Here is a 22576-nt window from a genome sequence, read left to right on the forward strand (position 1 = left end):
ATGAAATTATATTGAAATTTAATATAACCATTTCCTATTTAATCTTTTTTTTTTTTTTTTTATAAATGTAATTTATTCCTGTGATCCAAAGCTGAGTTTCAGCATCATTACCCAAGTCTTCAATATCACATGATCCAGATTTTTTCCAGGATTTTTTAATGAATAGAATGTTCAAAGAACAGCATTTATTTGAAATTTAATATTTCAAGTGTGAATCTTTACTGTTACTGCTGATCAATGTAATGTAGGAGCAATATATTGCGCAATATATTAATGTGCATCTCATCAGCCGGTTCTTTGATTAGCGGTAAATCTCCATCAGCTGTTTTCAAACGGAGAGCATGGTTAATATGCAGAGCCATAGATCACTGACAAGCTACGCAATATCATGTTCAGTTTCGTGGGTGTTTCATTTGTCATACTGAACACGATATTGAGTACAAGCTAAGGCTCTGTGTATTAACTGCTGCTCCATTTGAAAACAGGTGATGGAGATGACTGCTAATCAAAGAATCGGCTTTACTGACGCGATGCACATGAATATATCGTGCAAAATATATTGTCCAACAACATTTTAATCCAAAAATTAAGTCTTGACCATATCTCAACACCTAAACCTAAGCTTACCTGTAAGTAATCTCTAAAATCAGAGGAAACGATAAATGAATGACACTGCTGTAAAAGCACCAAACACCAATTGTAAGCCTAAACTCTACAAAAAACATCAACTGCCGCTGTGTCAGAAATAGCGTTCTACCCTACTATATAGTATGCGAAAAACAGTATGCGAGGTGAGTAGTATGTCCGAATTCATAGTATTGGAAAAACGGTAGGCGAGAAATACCCTGATGACTTGCTGCTTCCGCCCAAATACTGCAGTACGCATACGGTGGACACTTTACTATCCCACGAGGCCACTGAAGATTCAAAAAAGTGGCAGAAACCGGAGTAACGTAAATAACGTTCATACTGGTTAAGTTGCACTTGTTTAAAATAATCACAGTAAAAGGCCGACTTATTAAAAGATTAAACATTGTAAATCGATATATAGTACATCCAAAGTCCATTCATACCGCCCTCATTCAAACTATATAGAACGTACAGTTTTAACGGTTGGCCAGCACGTTCAAAGTATGTAGTATGTGATTTCGGACGCATCTGTGTTTTTGATGTTTTCTCCTAAACGGCCTTCAAAATATTTTCTGCTATGCATATGTATATTATATATCAAAATAAAGAACCGAGCCTCTGCTTTTAAATTATTTTATTCTATCTTCATGTGTTCTGTTTTATCACCACTTGATTGCAGATAGGTTTCATCAGAAATACTTTTTGGACAAAAAACTGAGAAAATGGCAAGTTTATCAAAGTACTGCATTTTTAAGCTTAATACATTCAAAGATCATATTTTGTCACCTGTAATTAATTATACAAATAATTGTCATTGGATTCAATAAACATAACAAACACATGCACATTTATACACATACACACATTTAGGCTATATATATATATATATATATATATATATATATATATATATATATATATATATATATATATATATATATATATATATATATATATATATATATATATATATATATATATATATATATATATATATAAACACACACACCCATACTCTATATATAGATCACGCATACACACATACATACATACATATCCATATTCAACAGCTTATCGAACTATCCATGACAGCTAAAGATGGTTCTGTGTCTGTAATGGCATCTCCCTCACTGACTAGCCTACTTTGTCCTAATCAGATTCAAAATAGTCAAAACATGATCAACATGTATGATCTAAATTGTCTCATATTCTTCCATTTATGGTGGGGTTTTTCTTTAGACCCAAGGAAGTCCCATAACTCATTCAGGAACTGCACTAGGCTTTCCTTACCCAAATACATCTAGAACAGGGATTGCCATAAAGACGTGTCTCCTAATTGACGAGATATCTCATCAGTGCTGGGGAATTCATTTGTTTCGCTACACTTTTTACAATGAACAGTATTATTACAATAAACAAATTCCACCTGTATGCTCTTGATTTGTTAAAAACAATAAATTCATAACAGTTTTTATGCTGCACTGCATTATTATACCATTATTCATTATTCAACAGACAGCCCTTAATATCAGGTTTAAACAGGGCCATAGTGTGGGTTGTTTTGTAATGTGTATTATATCACAGGCATGTTGAGAAGGAAGAAGATGGTCATAGCGATACTAGAGTAGAATGACTTGACATGATTGTACACGAAACTTCCCACTAAACTCCCTCACAAACATGTCTTCCTCATTGGTTTTGAAGCTGACTGTCACGCCAGCCTCCTCGCTGCACGAGCCAAATCTTCTCCTGGGTTTTCTCAATGTAAACGTACATGTGTGTGGGTTCGCTGAGCGCATTTGTGTGTGTGTGTGAGTGAGTGTGTGAGGGCGGTGAGGAGATAAACTGGAAGGTACGAGAGCATCAATTAGAGAACCAGCAGCAGTAAGTGTTAGTGATGGCAGGGTCCTGTCCGTATTTACATACTGTACGTCCTGTCTAAATCAGCACTGGTTGTTTACATACCGAACGAAACAGCTCCAGCGGGAATTATAACACCTCCGAGAACACATACACACACACTTACGTCGGAAGCAATATCGTCAGCCTGCATAAACCCTCCAGTATACATTAAACTCTTCTGCATTCGCGAATTATAAGAAGAGGTGCTTCAGTCTTACCTTGTTAAGACAGAATTTGTCAAAAACTGTTTAGGTGTTTAGAGGCATGGTTCACTAAAAATTAAAAAACGTTATTTACTCAACCTGTTTAAAACCTGTAGCCTTGCTCTTCAGTCGTCTTTAACTGTTATTTAGGACAAAAAGGGCTATAAAGTATCATAAAAGTAGTACATACTAGTGGTTTTAAATTTAAGCTCCAGACTGTAGGTCCATTCAGTTAAAGGTGACCATGTTCTATTCTGTTCTATTTTATTCTCATTCAATTTAAATACATTTTGGAAGAAATTAAAGGGTTGGTTCACTCCAAAGTGAAAATTCTGCCATTAATTACTCACCCTCATTTTGTTCTGAACATGCAATACCTTTGTTCATCTTCAGGAACACAAATTAAGATATTTTTGAAGAAATTTGAGCTATCTGACCCTCCATTCACAGCAACACAACTGATATGATCCCAGATCCAGAAATCCAGAAAACAGTCTGTGACATCAGATGATTCCTACGCATGCGCACACTTTCCCCTAGACGTAAACAACTCAGATTACCTTCATGTGCATGCTTTCCCCCCGGATGTATTTATATGTTTGGAACACCATGAATTTTCATTTTGGGGTCAACTAACCCTTTTTTTGAGCAAGGATGCATTAAGTTGATCAAAAATTGGCAGTAAAACAGTGTATAAAAAAAAAAAACGCTAATCATGCTGTAACATAATGATTTATAAAGTGACAATGAAGACTGAAGTGAAATTCAACATTAAAAATTGTACTGTGTGCCTTCTAACTCTTCTAATAATAACTGATATTATCACATTATTATTCACATCTTCAAAAGCCCTCCTCCATCCCCAGTTCCACTTGTATTTGATCTACCAATAGGGTAATAGCAGCATGTCTATGGATGTATTAACAATAGAACGTCTCTGTACTTGTTCTGCTGCAGCAGTGTAGCAAAAATCGCCAACATAAAGTGGGTAATTGATGAAAGATTTTAGTATGTGGCTGAAATATCAACCATTTTTTTGGCCATTTGACAAAGAAAAGCACACTTAAGTCTGTGGGGGTCAGTGTGGTTAAGATAGAGGAAGAGGGTTTGTTCCGGCTATGGCAAACATATATTTTATAAAGTTTTACAACTTCTCATTCGCAGTTTGTGAGCACAGTTGGCTTCCGTCACCCGAAAGGCTGAAATCCAATGATACAGCATCTAATGCAAATTTAATGTAAAAGCCTCTTTCCACAGAACCAATGAGGCTTTACACTATGAATATGGATGTGACTGTGTTTGTCACTGTGTTGAGAATGCGTGTGATAGAAGAAATGCTTCTTTTTGTGATATGCCGAGGGAAAAAAAAACCTTACATTAACAGACTTTCAAACATGTAAATTAAAGAACAAGATTTTCAGAACATTAACTAATTTCACAGATTCATGTTTCATTTACCTTCATGCTTCCAATAAGCCTGAATAATCTCTGTAGTTGGGAGATGTGTAAGGAGCAAACAGAGCGAACTTGCCAAACACAAACACACACAAGGAATGGCAGCTTACCTCAGCCATCTTTGCCAGCACAGTCCAGTCAGCTTGGTTGTACCCGCACATAATACTGGCAATGATAATCTAGACAAAGAAGAGGGAACAAAACCTTAGGGGAAATGAAAATGACTGATGAAGTGCGATTTCACCTGATGTGCTTGCACTAAATCCGCCACTTTTTCCAATACGCATTTATTTATTTCATTTTTTTAACAGCCCGGCTCCCAGCAAAAGCTATTACCCCGCCTTAAACTGTGCTGCTTTATAATTCACTGCATTTGTAGATGCCCAGTGGCACGCACGTATTATTAAAACAATAAAAGCATCACGCTGACGGCATTATTCAGCTCCTCTGTGGCAAGGCAGGATTTAGTTGTATTACTCTCACTGTATGCGGAGACACTGTAATCGCACCATAAAGCCAGAAGATATACGCAACGTGTCTCCTTCTCGCTGGGCGCTTTTAAGGGAAACAAATCGGCACGGACGGCGCTGGGAGAAACGCTTGGTGGCCAAAGCATGTGTTGAAGTTTATGAGTCCATACATTCCGGATCTCGCCGGGACCTGGGGGACTTGTAGCGCCTCTAACCCCACCTCCTCTCACCCGCTCACCCCTGGGAGCTCCGCTCAACCACACACACCGAAAGCGGCGTCAGTGCTTTATTGGTGTCAGGAGGATAACCGAGGACCGGGTCTCTGTATATACATGCATATCTGTAATAATAGGTCAAGTCAGCTCTTTTCGCTGATCAAACGTGAAGCAAAAATGTTATATTGGTGTCAGAGAGACAACTGTGGGCCGGATTTCGGTTTTTACATGCCTACCCGTTACATACTTTAACAATGTCGGTTCCTTTTGCTATCCAGTAATTAGAAACTCAAATTTCAGGTGAAATACGTCTGTGAATGTGCATGCATGGCACTGCTCTACCCTTTTTTAATCAGACAGAAAAAAGGGAGTGAGTGAGACAGGCTGCGTCTCTAAGAAGCAGGAATCACCCTGTTATCGCTTTAATAACGCTGTGCTGAGGTAACTGAGCCCGTCCGCCAACACTGGCAACACTGGCCCTCTAGGGACCCCCATTGCTGTGGAAACTGTCAATCACTCGGTGATATGAGGAAATTAAAAAAAGAAAAGGGGCCGGGGTCGCAGCTTATTCTACTATGCGGCACGTTTATTCTTCAGGCGCAGACGCGTTCCTAACCTCTCACGAGCCTCGCGGAGAATGTGTTTGTGGGGCTGAAATGTGCGAGCCCGGCATAATTTGACATTATTGCAGTGGTTTTGTTATTCATTACGCTTCTCTGAGTATTCATTTCATCCAGCGGCGCGCGCCCATCACCCCTGACCACGAACCAGTCACACGCTGTGATGAGCTCTGACGAACACACACTTCAACGCTCCCTAGAGTGTGGCCCGCGCGGGTCACGACATGCTGACAAGGAGCGTTGGGGGAAAATGGAAATTGTAAATAGTAAATGGAGATAATGGGTGTGTTGAATAGCCGAAACCTGCACAAAATCGATGAGCACTATCAATGAGAGTCTTGCTGAACTATTCGGTGTGTAGATTATGTTTATCTCACTGGATATACGACAGACGTTCTGTTACAAAACTGAGTGTCATTTCTACAGAGGAAAGACTTTAAGGGAGCATAGATAAATGTAGGCATTTCAATTACGATTGCTCCTGAGATGCCTTTTTTTTTTTGCCAAATTCTTCTTTGGAGAAGGCAATTCTGGGATGCACTGCAGAGAGAAGTGAGAACACGAATCCAAGATGATGGACGAGGTAAAGTGAGAGAACTGACCATAAATAACCTTATTTCATTCACAAAGTAGTTCAGCGTAAATAAAAGCTGATTAATTTACCCACACCGTTAAAATAATGCTTCATACGGCTATTTCAAAATGAACTGGTTTGACAAAAGTCACATATATTTACATTAACATGACTGAATCAAATTCACTGGCTTACGTCAACAAATTTTTTTATGATCAAGGTTAAGTAGAATTAACTACATTTAAAGGATAGTTCCCCCAAAAATAAAAATTCTGTAATTAATTACTCACCCTCATGTCCTAAACCTGTAAGACCATCATTTATCTTCAAAACACAAATGAAAATATTTTTTTTATTAAAAAGCTTTACAGTATGACCCTGCACAGAGAGAAATGTAGTAGCTTCATAACACTACGGTTGAATCACCGATGACACATACACTATTTTAAAGATGTCCTTACTATCTTTCTGAGCCTTGAATGTGTCAATAGCATTGCTGTCTATACAGGGTTAGAAATTGCTTGAATTTCATATTCATATTGCTCCAGTTTAATTTGTGTTCCAAAGATGAAAAAAGATCTGGAATGACATGAGGGTGAGTAAATAATGACAGAATTTAAATTTTGGGGTTAACTGTGCCTTTAAATAGCCCCAGAAATAAGGTATTTTAATATCTATAATTTTTTTTTACTTTACTCCACTGTTATCTTCACAGTGTGCTAATTCTATCTTCAAAATACGTTTATTATATATATATATTTTTTGTGGCATGCAGTTACTACCCAAATAGGGCATTATTACGTTTAATTTAGGTTTGGATTTAGCCTAAGAATATAGCTGCCTATATGTAAACATTGAGCCTAAAAAATAAGCCCAGAGACACATCTGTGTGAAGGAGGGATTCAAGGGGTTAGTGTGAAATGTGACGTTGTGCTTCATAATTACACCCTGTAATTCAAAATTAATCTCACCCTTGAGTGAAGCAGGCAGACAACAAAAGTTGAGGAAGTTATTTTGTGCTCAAACGGGCTGTCTCATTGCAAATGATTAGAGAGAAAAGAGATGGCTGATTGCGATGAAAAGAACACTACAAAAAGCTATTGTCATCTGCCTGCAGAGCGACTGAGAGGAGGGAGGAGAAGAGAATGAAGGCCTCGGAAAATCTTCTATTAGTGAGATTCTATTACACAATTACTCGTGAAGCAGTTAACATGCACAGAGCAAAAGCGACTCAAATTACTGAGGGACAGAAAACGAGGGAAAAAGATGGCACCTCTATTATGGAGAATTATGGCTGTTGATAAAACACTGACAGGCTCCCCAGCCACGAAAAGTGAGAAACAAAGTAATGAATCACATTATGAGAAAACTTCTGCAGCAATAAGAGTAAAAGAGAGGGAGAGATACACATGAGATAAAGACAAGCTGAAAGTGAACTCACGTTTTTGGGGAAGTCGGCTTTGAGTTCGGCCACGCTCTTGCACCAGTAGGCGGCTGTTTTTTCACTAATGAGCTCGATGTTGAGGAACGAGCCCTGGCCGGGACCAAAAATGTGACCCGAGGTAGTCCCACGCACGATTCGCGGTGACACATTGGTCACCAAATCCTGCAGGAGAGAGAAACTTTGTCACTGTTCGCTAAACCGCAATTAGCACAGAGACAGCATTCGCTGGGCTGAAAGTGATTAAACTCGGAGCCTGAGCGGAGCCTTTGCACAAACACACATCTGTACTTTCTTTATCAAAATGTCAAATTCCACAAATGCTTGCTATATTTTCACGATATAAGTATCAATCAAGCGCATTTTTTCAAGCGCAGCCTTTTTTCACAATTAAGACAAAACTATGATAAATGATTTGATAAAGAGCATGGCCCATTAGTAAGAGCAATTAGGATTCATTTGCATGTGTTAATTAGGAGCCACGCAATTTTAAACAATTAAGATAACCAGAGCTGACACGTGCAACATTTTATATGGGGGCACCAGAGGCAAGATAACACACGACCAAACAAAACTCCATTTTTCTTTACATTAGTTTCAGGTGGGAGGTAGAGGTGTTTTCAGACATTCGGATGTGAGAATAATGACAGTACTAAACTTAAAGTTTTATTTAAATATGTTTTATATACTGTAGCATCTTTAAAGGTTGAGTTTCAAGGCAATTTCCAAACCCCCCCCCCAAAAAAAACAGCTATTCCAAAATGAAATAATCAATCTTGTACTAGGTAATTATTTTTAATTATAATGTTATATATAAGCAAATAAAAAATATATATATTTTTCTTGACATCTTTAGTTTATAACATTATTAATTTCACGACTTCTAATAGGAAAACAAAAGGGTATTAATACAAATTTTATAAAAAAATTTTATAATTCTGTTCAATTAATATCTTAAGTCAATTTTGTCCGCCCTAGAAAATACATTATATATATTTTTGGAACCCTGTGACTGATGATTATAATTAGTTTTCTGTCAAAACTATTTATACAAGTATCTGTTTCGGCATCCAAAATAGAACCTTAATAAAAAAAAATTAAAAACCTGTAGCTTCACGTGAGCTTCTGAAAATAACTACAGCGCAATCTGTTACCGTACCTACTGTAAGTATCGTTTTGAAACATAGGAAGAGAAAAGCATCTTTATTACAATGAAACACATGTGATTTGTAGTGAAACTGGAGCATCTTCCGATCACAAACGCCTACATGAAACGCCTCCAAACGTGAGAGCGTTAAACCTACCAGTGCTTTTGTTTCCTGTGGTTTGTAGCATCCTTTTGAACACAACATCTGCCTTCAAAGCTAATACCCCGAGTGTCTCCACAGGAATGATGTACATTGCTTAAGTTAGAAACTAAGCATAGCTACAATGCTATAAAGGAGACGTGTGGACAAATTGTCTGGAGGTGTTTGAGATGTATGAGGTAATAAGACAGTAGAAAACGCTGCAATTACCAAGCACATATACTCACATTACCCACATCTCCACCTACATGTACACTCTCAGTGCGAGTACCCTCTTTAAGGTAACGCGTGCAAAGGATATCCAGTGGTAAGTAAATAATCTCTGGTTCTCTGAGCCCATTAGCATGCGTTAACCTGTCAAACATCAAGCCTGGGTTGAATTCACACACTTCTTCAGTAAGAGATGAGGTCAGTGGTTAGTCGTGGCCGTGTGTGTGGCGTTAGACAAACTGAGGGGGTTATCAGACCAGCACAGCCCAGTAATCCCCCTTTTAAGCCAGCACCTCTCCCAAAAGGAACACACATGATAAGAGAGTGATCAAATGTCATGCCATGCGCCACACTCAAGCGTCTGAGGAAGCCCTCTGATAGGCTGGCCCGGAGGCATATTCAGGGTAATTACAGACGCCGCGGTTACGCCGTCCCGACGAGCTGCCAACCCCCGCTTCCTCTTTCTCGCTCTCCTCAGAGAAAATCTCCGGTTAAATATTAGTCTGCCTGCCATTTAAACAGTCTAGCTATTTTTTAAGCTGACACAGGAAAGCATTCGGCCACAATTATCTCTACGGCTATAGCCGTCATTATGTTGACACTCCTGTGAGGGAGGGAGAGCAATCCGTTCCCGCTGCTATTATTTTTGCTGTGTCCTTGCGTTTGAGCCGAGGTCCGACGCGGATCAAGGGACGAATGACCGTGACTGGAGATTGCAAAACAATTACGCCTTACACAACCGCTGGCTGCTGGTTTACGTAAGCAGATTCTTGGAAGTACAATTTGGAGACCGCGGTTGTTGACTGCAGATTAGATGTATAGGGAAAGCAGGATGTGACGTGGCGAACAACTAAATGGCCTTGATGTAATGACGTGCGTAACTGCTTTTCCATCTGCTTGTACAGCTGATGTTTCCATACTTTAATGGCTACAAATGGGCAAAATAAAACTTTACATTTAACGTTTACCTACTTTTTCGTGTTTTTTTTGGAGCAGGCTTGTATAAATCGATCCATTCATGTGGCATGGATGTTCCAGAAAGTGTAAAATATTTATATATATATATATAAAAAAAGACTTTCAAATCTATTCCTTCTTTTTTAATTGAAAAAGTCTATACGTCTAGTATACAGGCTGTGGCCTTAAATCACCATCTTTCAAAACTTTCAGCAGTCATGGCCACTTTACTAATTGATATATTCACATTTTACAGAGCGGTTCCTCTATGCTTTTCACTGAGTTCAGCAGTCTGGGCTTTCAGTTCTGTGAAGTGAAGGGAATTTGAGTTTGTTTAGTGAGGGTAAATGTCCCTGTGTAACTTCACTTTAACAAATACTGTATAGATCGAGTTTTCTGAGGAGTTTTTTCAATAGCTGAAAAACCTACACGGACGCACTCATATTGATATTTACTAACTATATAATCAGACACTCATCTTAGGTGCAGTCATATGTTATATTGTGCATATAAGTTTCTTACAACAAGCGTTCCATTGTTTTTGAATGATGTACTACTAGAAAATTGCGCACAAATATGTATTGCTTTGTGAAAGTACTATCTCAGCATCACAGATGGTGTCACAAATTGCTGTTGAAAAGATATACAGTCAATACATGTTTCAAAGCAGATTTGAATGGTATAACTGAGTGTCATTAATGCAGGAAGTCACTGAACAGCACTAAGGACACAATAATGAGAATGTACAAGGAACAATCTCAGTCATTAAGAGCCTTTAAGAAAAAGATGACTGCTGCTTGTATGAAATATTTCCAAGGTCTGTAAAAAATCAACATTTAGCAACAAAAAACCAGTGTAAGGATATTTTGTGTTCTCTATGTTAAAAGTAGATTTTGACTTCATTAAGGATCTAAATATTTGTGCTATTATTCATATTAGAGCAATACTTCATCAAAAAATGTTATTCTTATTTTACTCACGCTCGCTGTCTTTGGAAACCCAGAAATGTCTTTTCTTTCAGGAAAAACACGTTTGGAGTTTAGATGAATGTCCAAGCTGCTTTGATTCATAGTAAAAGTCCAGAATTTATTTACATAAATTATTTCTATTGTATTTTAATATTCATTTAAAAATAGCATGCATTACTGCACATACTCGCTTTTTAATTCATTTTTATATTTTAGTCAATAGTTAAAATTGACAAAATTGTCAACCTCATTGCTTAGCCCTGAACGGAAGGGTTCAATGTGAAATTCTCACCTTATTCCTCATATAAAACTATCATTTGAAACTTTAGTTTTTTAAAGAAAAAAGAAACTTACACCAGTTGGAAATGACATAATGTGAGAAATCACATGAGCAATAAAGTAAAAAATCTTTTGTGTTTTAAATTAAATTTAGTTTTATAATTAAACGTGTCTCTTTTGGGAAAAAAAAAAAAAAAACGTGGTGCTTATTTTCATCCGTTAATAAGTCAGGGCTTCAAGTGCTGTAGAGAAAAATGAACCGAGGCCTTATAAAGGTGAGTGAACGTGATTTACATCTCATAAAAATATCTTTGCAACAAAGTAAGGAATGAAAAGTTAGGCTTAAAACTCCCACTCTTTACGTAGACTGATTAAAAAGTCACTACAAAGCTTTCTCTTCTGTCATAAAACTCAGACTTCCCACACACGACACCTGCATTTAACAAACATAAAATTAACTGCTACATGCTAACATCCCCACGCAGGTTTCACTCTTGCACCAAACTGTTTCTCACACACACCTCAGCCATCTCCGTGTGAATCTTTTCCATGCTACACATTCTTTAATGAGGGCCTTGGCACCTTTGCACCCGTTCAGTCCCGCCGAACGTTGTTCCAGCATCTGATACACATGTTATAGGCTGAAGGATTGGCTATCATACAGCATGCCTGGGGCGATAGCGAATTAGGAAGCACATTCAAGGACACTACAGAAAATTTAGAGGAGGATAGAGCTTATTGATATACATGTACTACATTAATGAATGAAAAAAGCCCTCTAGATACTCTAGATACCTACCCCCTTTTGTATTATGTCATGTGTTTTTTTTCTTCGTGTCTAGTGTGAAGGATTTTTGCCGTTTGCCTTTAAATAGTGAAGTTCAAAGAAAATAACAGGAAATGGTAGGTATAAAAGAGTGATGAAACAAGCTCAGAAACAAGCTAAATGGAGCTGTTTTGTTGATCTTTAATTTGCTAATTTAATATGCACTAGCAGTCAAAAGGTTGAAATAATTAACATTTTGTTAATGTTACTGTTAGTCTCGAATGCTCATCGAAGTAGCATTTTTGATGAGAAACATAAAACGGCAAAACCGTGAAACATTATTACATTTTAAATGAACTGTTGTGTTTAAATATATAGTTTGAAAATATTATGTGATTTATCCCTGTTTCAGCCTCAATTGCTCGAGTCTTCGGTGTCACATGATCCATCAGAAATCATTCTAATATGCCGATTTGCTTAACAGATATTACTGGTGATCAATAAGTAATGGTGTTAAGCAGTTGAATATTTTTTTCTTTTCATGAATAGATTCATTCTATTGATGAATAGAAGGTTCAAAAAATTCACAACTTAATGCACCCTTGCTGAATAAATATTTATATCACTTTTGAATGCTAGTGTATCATAGCCTAGCAACAGCAACATCAAGTGTTCATTTCTCAGGTACTGCGTGGAATGAAATAATAAAACCTTTAAATTTTAAACATTTCCACCATCCAGTTATAAAAATGCCACTTAGTTAAATGTAAAGCGTCACCAAGATTTACAATCCTATACAAAGCAAACCTTATAGCTCAGTGGCAGCGACTTATAATCCATTGAATACAGTGTATGTTAATAACAGTACAGAGTTACAAAACATGCCAAGACATCTGAATAATTCATTGCAGTCATTCATATTCATGCAAACATCTACGAATGTAAAGCCATCTAAATTCACCTCTGGGAACAGACTCTTTATCTCTCTCTCTCTCTCTCTCTCTCTCTCTAGAGTTGTGTACTCAAGGTGGCTGAATCAGTGCGGGAAAGTTCCGCCCACACCATGTCTCCCTGCAGAGATACGTGCACATAACAAATTGGCATTAATTGCGGGACGGCAGCCGTCTGTCCCCAGCCACCATTGATTTCCTGCCTGCTCCGGCTGGCCCACATGGGCGTGAGGGACTGAGTAGGCTGCCTGTTTTTTTAAGGGCCTTAGCGGTGAGGAAGCGGAAGAGAGAGCACAGATGTCCTACCTAACTGTGCAACAATACCTGGTGCTCCTGTTGGGGTTACAGCCTGTCAAGAACGTTTTCTATGGATTGGCGAAACAGACACACAGTCTCTCTTCAAACTATCTTCACCACTAACTAAATCAAAACAGTTTTGTATGTTCCAGGGAAAGCTAGTCTTAATCCCTAGTCTTAAATCTAGAGAAATGTCCGCTTTCAATTTGGTTGCAGCGGTGCCTTAAAGACTTTTTGACTCTGGTGTAGAAAAATATCTTGACGAACATGCTCAAAGCACACAGCTGAAACCTGCTCTAAGCCCACAGCTGAACCCTACTAAACACCTTTGAGATAAATTGGAACAGCGTTCCAGGCACCATCACCCCATCATGCAATGTCAGTACCTTCCCTCAATAATGGCCATATGTCAGACAAGTGTATGTCATAATGGCTATGTTCACAAAGCAACAGGCCATGGTTGGAGTGCTCGCACAACATGGCCATGGAAGAGACTGATAACAGCATTCTATAACCAAACCTTTTTTAAAATATTGCTTGAATTTTGAGATTATGTTATATATTTGTTGTACAAATGGAAGAGCAAAGAACAACTAGGTGCTGGAGATGTTGTTGACATATAGAGTTGTGGGTTGTTCTTTACGGTCTGTCACTAATGTTAGGGCTGTCAAATACTCTCAGGTTAAGGAAATGCCAGAAAATAGATATTTTGTGGTTGTCCTTCTAAAAAAAAAGTTGAGTTGAGGGTTCCCTGGACTGTCCAAACCGATATGGTTTTTTTTAGGTTTTAGTAAAAAAAAGTTCTTAATCCAAAACACTGTAGTAAGCCTTTGTGAGTAAAATCTGTTAGCAAATACGACTCGATCTCAAATACGGTGGGAATGTAACATTTAAGAATAAAATTAAATACAGTTGTCAGTCCCAAACGCTGCGTGATTGCAGCACGAGTGAAACCTGTCATTAAATACAGCTCTAAATCCCAAATACTGGACGTCAACATAGCATTATCTGAACATGAAGTGAATCCTGTTGATAAATCAGACCTTCAATTCAGAGCACTTTGTGAACGCAGCTCTTGAGTGACACCTGTTAATAAATCTGGTTTTCAAACCCAAACACTGACTGTGCGAATGCAGCTTCTGAGAGCGAAACCTCTTAGTATATATGCTTTTCGATCCAAACCAGTGAGTGAATGCAGCATTCAATCGTGAAACCTGTTAATAAATAAAATAATCAATCCAAAAACTGTGTGAACGCAGTTTTTGAGAGTAAAGCATGTTAGTAAATATGGTTGTCAATCCAAAACACGGACTGTGTGAATGCGGCTTTTGAGAGTTGTCCATCAATGAATGAGCGCATTCAATTTTTTGTGACAAGCATGTTGATAAATGCGGTTGTCAGTCTCAAACATTGTATGAATATACTGTAGCCATTGAATTACACGTTTTATGAAACCTTACGTGTCAATATCTGCCAAGTAGATTAGATCAATGAGTCAAATAGCTTTGAGAGTGGACTAGAAAGAACACAATGTGCTCACACCCACCATTATAAACGCTAACTTAATTGGACAAAGCACTGTGCAATTAGAGGCTAATTAGGAGATGTGGATCTCATCTTCTCCTCCATCGCAGTTTTATACTGCAGATATTAAGTCTCGTAGCCTGAAGTGGTGTGTTTTAAAGCTTAGGTGTGATAAGCTCCTGTCTGAGCTATGACAATGATTGAATGTGTTTTAAACAGCAGGGGATGGGCTTATTGCTCATGCAGGAAGCGAGCGAGTTCTGTCTCTGCACTGCACTCCGATCCATAACCAACCGGCTAAATCAGTAGAGGGGAAAGTGGGTATAGCTGCGGAGCTTTGTCAGGAGCGGCCCAGACAATGTTATGATGAATGTGTCAGCGAGAGGGAGATGTATTTTTCCGCACCCGAAAAATCTGGCTCACCTCCTTTCTCGCTAACTTTAAAATTCATCATGACTCTGCAGGGGCATAATGAACTCCATCAAAAATCAGCCGGCATTACCATCATCTCCAACCAGCTGATCCGTCGGTTCAGGATACCGCTAACCGCTCGTGTGAGCTCAAGAACACGAGTAATAGGCAATCAACCTCGCATAAAAGAACAATAGCAGCCATCATTCATTCTCATGTACAATTAGCGCTGCGCTGACTGAGTGATGGCCCCTTAGCCCTCCGGCGCTCTGACATGCCACTTCCTGGCTGCCTGCCTGCGACGGCACCGTGGAGGAAAAGCGTGACACTGTGCGAAGTCTCTCACACAGAGACGACTTAAAAGGCTAATTGGGCCTGGAGGTTCTGATCCATTTGAGATCTCAGCAGCCATCGGCTCTACAAGTCGCAGTTTGATGGCTAAGATCTGACCGCATGACCTTCTAGTGTGGATCTGAGGACCAATGGACTCTTAGATCATCAGAGACGAGGAATAACAGAGAAGTGCCACTAACTGCCATGCAAAACCGTTCCCGGGGCCCGTTCCAAGCCATTGTGGTGCCAATTCCCGAGGGACTCGCATCTTGAGACAGAAGGGAAAAATAAAACATTTACATATGCAGTGCATCTCATTAATTATAATTAATGAAAGTGCCGCCTGCTTTCTGGGTGCCCCTGTTAGCACTAGGTAAATTAGCTATTCGGCGCACATATACACAAGCGGCTATTTTCCTATACAGGGCTTTCCGAATGGTATTGATGCAGCACGTCCTCGGCGGACGACGCATCTTTGCGCAGCTCAGGAGAACAGGATATTAAAAAGAAGTCCCCTATGTTCTAATGACAGCAATGCGCCCGAGACACGTAGAGCATGTTGACATTGAGGGGTTTTCTTTATCCTGTCTGCCAGAGAGAATGAAACAGAGAGAGTGTTTCAGTGCAGTCTTTCAAGCATTTGGAGAGCAATATGAGTTCTATGTACCGAAATATGGCTTCGTCTCGCCGCTGCAGCGTATGAATCAAAGAATTATTAGCTGGGGTTTATTGTTGACATTGGTTTAATTTCTTCTTTTCTCTGAGGTCCACTACTAATGCTATCAAGATTTTTACCTCAAAAGACATCATAATTTAGAAATAATAGTCTATTGTCCAGTTTTTAACCTCCCTAATCTGAACGCTCTATTTGAATAGTCGTGGCGGATTATAGGCCTGGAAGTAAACGATTCTCGGCACAGTTTCATCTTTTGTCATTCTAAACATTATTTTTTACTAGCACAATGACCTATAATATGTCAAACTACCAAGGGACACTGAAAGAGTTTCACTTTTAGAGTGAAGGGGCAAAAATAGGGATTTAGGTTTACCAACCAATGGTGGGTGAATTTTGAACAACAACAAATTATTTAGTACTCTATGCTTTTATTTCTTTTTGATTGTTTAGTCTTGAGGAAAAAGTAACAGATTGTCAATTCAACAGCAAAGACACAGAATGCAAACAGTGGACACAACAGAATGAGATATTAATTTAGTAATATCTTTGCTGCATTCAGCCCAGACTAATAATTTTTAAAAATCATTCAGTTTTTTTTCTCCTTTCTTCAGACTTGATAAAACTTTTTAGGCTCCTCCTATGAAACTGCAATCTTTGAAAATGTTCACTCTTTTATTCTTCCACTACTTTTTTCTTTGAAGTCACTTAAACGCTGTCATTTGCTTTCTTAAATTCTTTGTGAAATTGACGCTCTGATCGAAGAGCTATGCAGACGCCTCTTGCCGTTGTCATGGCGACATCTGATACGACTCAAACCCTGCGCTCTGCCTCTCTTCTCCTTTCATTTTCTTTTTTTTTTTATTCTATTTCCATTTCTAGCTCCACTAATCAAGGACTGCCAGTAAGCCCAGAACAAACAGATGTTACCGATTAATTTTCCCATCACTTGAATTAGAAAGTAAATTAAAACAAAAAGATTTTCTGCTGGAGTTCAATAAACAACTCATGCCTGTTTCATTTTTTTTTTTTTTTACCTCCTGTCAAGAACAAATGTTACATTGCTAACAAGGCAGATGCATGGCTGCCTAATGGGAGGGTTGTTGGTTTTGATTTTTTTTTAAGAAAGCCACCAGAATGTGGCTCATTATGGCTGGTGTTAGTGTGTGCACACGCATGTATGAGTGTGTGTCTGTAAGCTGTTTCACAAGCTGGAAAGGCTTGCATTATTGTTAGCAGTGCCCAGTGCTGGTGCCTTCATGTGCTTATGACCTTTCAGGGATTTTTGCCAAGGTTTCAGTTTCTGTGATGTTCTACGAAAGACTTTGCTCCGCTGATACTTTGCAATGCAGTGTGCGCTTCCCACACAAACACACCACCCAAACCCTATGAAGAGTGCATGTGGAGCCTATGGCGTACTACATGTTGATTTTTTTCTTTCTGTGTTTTGTTGATATACCTTGTCCAGGCCAAAGGTCTTGGTGAGGGCAAAGCCCCAGCCCTGCTCAAATGCTCTGCGGATCATAGCTGCGCTGGTTGTGGGTGGAGCGCTGGCCAGCCCAAATGGGTTAGGAAACCTAATCCCGCACATCTCCACGCTGATGTCCACTGTATCGATGGCGCTGTGGAACAAGGGCAGTTTGGGAGTGGTGCTTACTGTGTTACCATGAAGAGACTGCAGAGAAAACACACACACATGAACCATTACTTCTTGTGCCTGCGTTGCTATCACAAATAAAAAAGTAAATACACACGTGCACAAAAAAATACATCTCAAAGGAAATAATCATACTGACTTGTTTTTTTTGTTTTTTCGTTTGTTTTGGGTTTTTTTTTTGCAGTTGAGTGTTTAAAGGAATGGTCTAGGTTGAACCTAAATGACATTTTTTATTAATTTAAATATTTATATTACATACCACTGTATATATATATATATATATATATATATATATATATATATATATATATACTGCAAGGGCTGAATTAATTTAAATTACCTCTATAATGTTTATGACCTGAGCATCAGATTGGAGAAGAAAGAAAGAACATCATGGTTCCTGATGCCAAGACAGGCTAGTTTGAATATCTCTGGACTGATATAGATGTTTGCATTAGTTCCCACACAAAATGATTTTCAGTGATGGCTTTACTATGAACACGATAGACCCTCGGGTTCTGAATGGCTGTGCTATTAAAATGATTTATATAACTCACGTTGAGTGGCCTTTGTTATTACCCAGCATTGACAAAAGCTGTCATGGACGTTCTGCAGCACAAAATCTGACTGAACGTATAAAGACCGGAAAATAAAGGTAATTTTTATTTGTCTCATTTTTGTCACATTTGATTCAGTCATTTTCATTGTTTTGTTTATCTACAGCTCGCGGTAGAATTCTTTAGAAAAGTGTGGCTATAAAATTGTATGAATTTGAATGAATTAACGAGAGAGAGAGAGTGGGGAGAAAAAGAACGAGTATTTAGCCTATAGTGAAAGTTGTTCGTTTGATTACAAAAACAGCAACGTTATCACATCATGGTGAGAAATATGTAGGTTTCAGTGGCAAAGCTATTGTATTTATAAAATGACGGGGCAGGTGCTGAAAATTTAAAACTTTAATTAATACATATAAAGTTCCTGCATCAATAACATAAGCCTGTATTAAAGCTGTCTTTATGGGCAATCGCATTAGCCCATAACCTTTGCATTAGCAGATCTGCAGGGTATCAGATATGTGCATTTAGACATAAGTCGGAAGTGCAGACATCGAATATGTGTCAAATTAAAATCCACATTTGGAAGTGGCCCAGATCAGATGTGAAAAAATTTGATCTCATGCGGATTTATGTGTACAACAAATTCCGATTTATGTCAGATGTGAGCAAAACGTTTTTTGTGCCAATGTAAACACAGCCTGATATGAAATATTAATGGAGTGGTTTACTTTCAGAACAACAATTTACAGATAATTTACTTACCCCTTGTCATCCAAGATGTTTTTGTCTTTCTTTTTTTCTTCAGTCATAAAGAAATTATGATTTTTGAGGAAAAGATTTCAGGAATACAGTTTGAACTTCCAAAATGTAGGTTAAATGTGGCTTCAAAGAGCTCTAAACGATCCTAGCCGAGAAAGAAAAAATGATGGGAGTTTGTAGACCTACCCTAACTGTCTTGAACTGAAAAACACAGAGCTCACACAGAGCTAAAAAAGATGAGGTATGTAAAAAGTATGTAAAAGGTTTTTTTTTGAAAATAAACAATTGTTTCATTAGATAAGACCGTTCTTTCTTGGTTGAGAACCCTTTGAAGCTGTATTTAAACTACATTTTCAAGTTCAATTTCAGGGGCACTATTGAAGTCTATGCATGTGGAGAAAATTCCTGAAATGTTTCCACCAAAACCAATTTTTTGACAACTGAAGAAAGAAGGGGGTGAGTGAATTATCTATGAAACATTCTGAACGTGAACTATTCCTTTAAGGCAAAAGTTGGCCCAACCTAGAAAATTATACTTAATAAAGCTGCTGGCGAATGAACATACATGATCACATGCACATACAATTATAAATAATATGGATCATCTATAATCAAATCAAATAATTTGAGTTTCATCATCTATTACATATGACTCTGAACGAATACACTTTCACACCATAAAAACATTTTGTGTTGACAGTTTCTCAGAAGTTGAAATGATGGCACTTATTTTTCTCCGGCAGAGGCAAAGACTGTACTGAGCATGTGCTGAGTAAGTTTCATTACTCTGTTTGTGACTGAGGAAATTTATCGTGTTACAACTGCCTCCGGTCTCCCCTACTAGCACAGAAACATTTTTGCAAGCTAAAAAGTAAGAAAAACAAGCCCAATAACCAAAATTTAAACACAACACCCACAACAAAACGTGATCTTATCTTCCAATCATTTACGTGATCTTGAACCGCTGAACCCATTAGCAAATATTTGTACAGCTCTTTCTCTGTAGTCCAAAATTACAGAATGGTTTTGGTTGGGAAAATGGATTTGCCGAACAAACACTTCAGCGTGACTTCCTCTGGCCACAGTTACATTAGCGATTAACCTCTGCGTGAACCTTCTCTTTATGCTGCCGCTTAGGTCTGTGTGCGATATCACAGAAAATAGTCTTCTGCTAGGAAAACCAAGGAAGAAACTTCTACTGTTTGAGTGTCGAAGCCAAAAAGCACTCAAGATGTCACCCTGAGAAAAAAAAAAAGTCCCTGTGGAATAATGCCCTCGCTATAAAAACTGTGAGCGTAAAACTTTGAGTGCTACACTAATGCTGAAAATTGCTGGCACTGACACATAATGTGAAGCAGGCTCTCAGAGCTACACAACTGTGGCCAAACACTAAGTATGTTGTGTAAGACGTCCAAATGCAGAATGAGATGGATTGAGTGGAGAGCCCACCTGGATGTACTTGTGGATGTGCCAGGAAGCTTGTTTGCCATCGTTGACAGACTCCACGGTGGTGTTGGCCAAGCCGGCGATGTCTCCGCCGGCAAACACCCAGGGTTCACTGGTCTGCATGGTTTCGCTGTTCACCTCAGGTGTCCCCCATCCGTTCAGCTTTACTGGTTCCAGGGCCTTCTTTACTGTTCCAGCACATAATATTAAAGAGATCGGAGTGGTTAGAGTGTATCAAAGATAGACTTAAACAACTTTTTGGATAATATGTCAGGGCACCCTGCAAAGATGCACCTGAATTATACTTGCAATATTTCCACTTTAGCATAATCAAATATACTTCACCATATGTTTAGTTGAACTTCGAGACAAAAGTAGCTGTTCCAATGTAAGTATAGTAGTTTAGTAAACTTAAAGTAGAATTGCAGGGGATTTTATGCAAATGTATTTATAATATATTTGCATGAAATAAATATATAAATTCATGATACATTCACTCCTCATACACTCCTCATATTTTTTCACAAACTATCAATTCACTTGCACAGTATTGAGGGATATCATAGGCAGCTCCGATAGCACTTTAATAGACAGGATGTTGCACAAAAACTGAATTCAGACTTGTTCTGACAACCTACACAGACTGATTTTTTTTTTTCAGCATTCAGACATATCCAAGGACTTTTTAAAGGATGTATGCAGTTATTTCCCTTCACGGTCACACAGGTGTCCAAGCAAAGTAACCACATGTGTAGTTCACATTCACTCTGAACATGTTCCACTAACGGTCCACTTACGGTCGACAACTCAACAAACATTTTTTTCTTGTTTGTTCTTGTCAAATGCCTTGCGAGAAAAATGTGTCCGTTGTCTTTTGTTTTTCAAAAAATGCCACTTGTTTTTGTTATCAAATGCAGTGGCATTCGTACAGATTCTTCGATTTTCTTTTGTTCATTCTCATTGTTTTGGGATTTTGATTGTAAAGAAATCTGTAATTAAGAAATCCTTATTAAGCTCCGTTTTTCAACATATTAATTCTATACGCTAGCAATTACATGTCTTCAAATCTGAAGCTGCTATGCTTAATTGCACAGATCTGATCTGTTGGTCATATAAATCTTTTTGTATCATCTGTTTTACATCACACAAACCTGATATCTGACTTAGAATAGTCTCACTGTGATCACTTTTAATGGCACGGTTGAACTTCAGGTTTTAAACACCCATATATAATAATATTTAATACAACTTTTTATCAGATGACTCTGACTTTAATTTACATCAGATATGATTATGCTGCATATACCATTCTCATTTGCCAGTGGGTAAAATAAAAGTAGTCTTCTTGAGTTATTTTACCTACATCTCAATGGCTTGAAATTCCAATAAGAATGGGATTTATATGTTTACGTGTAGGTGTACTACCCGTTGGTGTCTGATTTAAAACCATATTTGGATGCATCTCAAAATGTATGCGAAAAAAGGCGATTTTTGTGTTTACACACACGTGAGTAAAAAAAGAATCACGTAAACCCAGCCTGCCAGACATATTCAAAACTTAGATTTTGATTTTATAGGATCTTTAAGTGTCCAAATACTTTTCGGTGCCACTGAGGACACATAACTGTTCACTTAGTGACTGCTGGATATTGTTTAAGCTGAAAAATGAAGACATGTCTTTGATGGAGGAAGAAATGACAGTCCCTCCGGATTCCTGCCTGAGACAAGCAGAGGAATTTGTAACCCTGACGGCCCTGTTGATGCTTTTGCTGTGGCTGTTATTGTTGAGTATATTTTCCCTTTCCTTTTTTTCAAGACCAATCCCCTGGTCCCTCCGTCAGCTTTCCTCGCCTGACGCTCCAGTGATCATGAAGACTGCCGGCCTCATCACTTTCAGCAAAAAAAAAAAGCAAAAACACATCCTCACACCCTCCTGTTTGTTTCCCTCCTCCTCTCTCTCTCTCTCTCTCTC

The 22576-nt window shown here is 38.4% G+C and overlaps 1 protein-coding gene across 1 annotated transcript in view; it reads right to left on the minus strand.

Annotated features, from left to right (window-relative positions):
• Nucleotides 1-22576, minus strand: part of dpydb (dihydropyrimidine dehydrogenase b) — a 100754-nt gene that overhangs the window by 34949 nt on the left and 43229 nt on the right. The window contains exons 12-15 of the mRNA XM_043260818.1: nucleotides 20608-20792; nucleotides 17645-17860; nucleotides 7511-7675; nucleotides 4301-4369 (exon numbers count right to left, since the gene is read on the minus strand). Coding sequence (XP_043116753.1) covers nucleotides 4301-4369; nucleotides 7511-7675; nucleotides 17645-17860; nucleotides 20608-20792 — 635 coding nt within the window. The remainder of the gene's footprint in view (nucleotides 1-4300; nucleotides 4370-7510; nucleotides 7676-17644; nucleotides 17861-20607; nucleotides 20793-22576) is intronic.

The sequence above is a fragment of the Puntigrus tetrazona genome, chromosome 2 (assembly GCF_018831695.1).
Source record: "Puntigrus tetrazona isolate hp1 chromosome 2, ASM1883169v1, whole genome shotgun sequence".
Lineage (NCBI taxonomy): Eukaryota > Metazoa > Chordata > Actinopteri > Cypriniformes > Cyprinidae > Puntigrus > Puntigrus tetrazona.